The sequence below is a fragment of the Triticum urartu genome, chromosome 3 (genome assembly GCF_003073215.2).
Source record: "Triticum urartu cultivar G1812 chromosome 3, Tu2.1, whole genome shotgun sequence".
In the NCBI taxonomy this organism is placed as follows: domain Eukaryota; kingdom Viridiplantae; phylum Streptophyta; class Magnoliopsida; order Poales; family Poaceae; genus Triticum; species Triticum urartu.
Genome location: NC_053024.1, coordinates 661,544,289 through 661,546,601, shown reverse-complemented (window position 1 = coordinate 661,546,601; position 2,313 = coordinate 661,544,289). Strand labels below are relative to the sequence as shown.

Sequence of the window (2,313 nt, the reverse complement as noted above, 5' to 3'; positions counted from 1 at the left end):
CCACTGCCGCCGCAGCGGCGCGCCACACGCGACCGCGCACGGCACGGGCACGGGCACGAAGCAGTTGTTTAACTGCGCAGTGACTTTCACCGTGCAGGCTCGATCGGTAATTCCTGGGCGGGGCGGGGCGGGGCGGGGGCGCGTCACCAGACAAAGATCGCAGAGCGCATATGCGGGCCTGCGGCACGCGAGGCGAGACGTGGAAATCAGCTCCCCACTTGATGTGATTGATGATAAATACGCGTGTCAAGTCGCTTCGTACGCCTCCCTTTCTCGTTCCGCCCCCATCCCCATTCCCACCTCCTCGCTTCGCAAGCTGCGCCGAGTCCCTCCCACCCATGCTGTCCTGCACCTACTAGCTGAGCTCGCTCGTGCTCCCCGTCCGAGCCCAGGCCGCGTTCGTGGGGGGCTGGATTGCTCGGCGAGCGGGCGATGGACGTCGTCGTCGGGCTGCCGTCGTCTCCGCCCGAGTCCGGGCGCTCCTCGCCGTCTCCGACCGCGTCGCCCGAGTTCGAGTTCTGGATGGTGGGCAAGAACCCGGGGACATTCCCCTCCCCCGCCCTGCTCACCGCCGACGAGCTCTTCTCCGATGGCATTGTGCTCCCTCTCCACACCCTCCAGGCCCCTCCTCCTTGCCCCGACGCCGGCCAAGACGACGGCGAGGAAGACGCTGAGGAAGATGCCGACCCCAACGTCGACGTCAACGACTCCTCGGAGCCGCCGGAGGAGGAAGGGGAGCCTGCCGCGCAGCCGCTCGCGGAGGCGTGCGCCGTCCCGACGCCGGACCTCCCCGCGGTCACTTTCAAGTGGAAGGACATCTTCAAGGCCACCGGCGAGTCCAAGGAGCGCGCCAAGAAGGCGGAGCGCCGCGTCAGCACCGTCAGCGGCAACGCCGAGCTCATCAACATCAACATATGGCCCTTCTCCCGGAGCCGCTCCGCTGGCCACTCTACCTCCGGCGCCGGCGCCGGCGCTAGCAGCAAGGCCAAGGCGAGCACTCCCAGCACCGGCAACGCCAGTGCCGCTGCTGCCAGCGCACCGGTGGCGGCTACCGCGACGGCGGCGGGGCGCAAGGTGAGCAGCGCGCCGTGCTCCCGGAGCAACTCCCGCGGCGAGGCCTCCGGGTCGGGGGTGCCGGCCGTCGCCATCGCGGCGGCAGCGGAAAAGGCCGCTGCGCAAGCGCCCGCCACGTCCATGCTGAGGCGGTGGGTTCCCGGCGGTCAGGGCAGAGCAGGCCTGAGCGCGAACGGCATCCGCCTGGGAAGAGCCAGCCCAGTCTGGCAGCTGAGGCGCAACAAGCTACAGCAGCAGCAAGCCGCCGCGGAGCAGAAGCAGAGCAGCAACGCCACCGCCAGCGGCAAGAACAAGGCCGTCCCGGAAGACGACGCGGCGACGAGCCAAGTCCAAGCGGACGCCGGCGAAGCAGCAGACAAGGCGACGGCGTCCGCTGCTGCAGACGCAGCGCCGGCGACCGTGAGCGCGCCAGCCGCCGCGTGCCGGAACAACGCGGCCTGCGCGGAGGTGGCCGGCGAGGAGTGCGTGCCGCCGCAGGGGCTGTTCGGCCTCCGCACCTTCTTCTCCAAGAAGGTGTACTGATCCCGACGAGCCACACCGCGCCATGCGTTGCCGTGGCGCACTCGCTGAATGTACATAGGACTCGAGCCGGTACAGGCTCGTCTCTCTCGTCGATCCCTTGCACGACCCCCTCCTCCGCCACCCGTTCGTTCGCTAGCTTAAGCATTCTTTTTCTCTTGCTTATCTCTGCACTGTACCACGCATCGCCATGAATGATAGCTCAGCTCAAGCTGCCGTCCCCTCCATCATGAACCGTCCAACTCAATGTCCATGTACCACTAGCCAGTAGTAAAACCGTAACACGCAAAAAAACACATCGATGTGGCGTGTAACACAGACTCCCGGGTCCCTTGCACGGCGAGACATTGGTTAATGGGGGGTTGGTTGAGTGGGAGATGCCAAATGATTTGGGGGCAAAAGGCTGGAAAAGTCAGGGAGGCCTCTGCGGCGCCTGTCCCGCCCGCCGTCCATGCACGCACCGGAGCCGGATCGACGATGGATGGATCGGGGCGGATGGGCATGCACTGCTCTGGGCTGCATGCCGCCACGGGCTACGCAACAAGGCGTACGCCGTTGGACGCCTCTGCACATGCGCCTGCTGGCTTGCTAAATCTGCTGGGATCTTGTGTGGTAGCGGCCTGTATTATCGATGGCGATGCATCACACCACACCCCAGTCGACGGTTCAGGACTCCTCCATCAGCCCCGTGCCCACGCTGTGCTTGTTCTAGGCCGCGCA

The 2,313-nt window shown here is 66.5% G+C and overlaps 1 protein-coding gene across 1 annotated transcript; it reads left to right on the top strand.

Annotated features, from left to right (window-relative positions):
- Nucleotides 1–277: 277 nt before the first annotated feature.
- On the top strand, nt 278–1,823 carry LOC125545763. Its single transcript, XM_048709797.1, has one exon. The coding sequence runs from the start codon at nt 433–435 to the stop codon at nt 1,594–1,596; it is 1,164 nt and encodes a 387-aa protein (XP_048565754.1). The 5' UTR covers nt 278–432; the 3' UTR covers nt 1,597–1,823.
- The last annotated feature ends 490 nt before the right edge of the window (nt 1,824–2,313 follow it).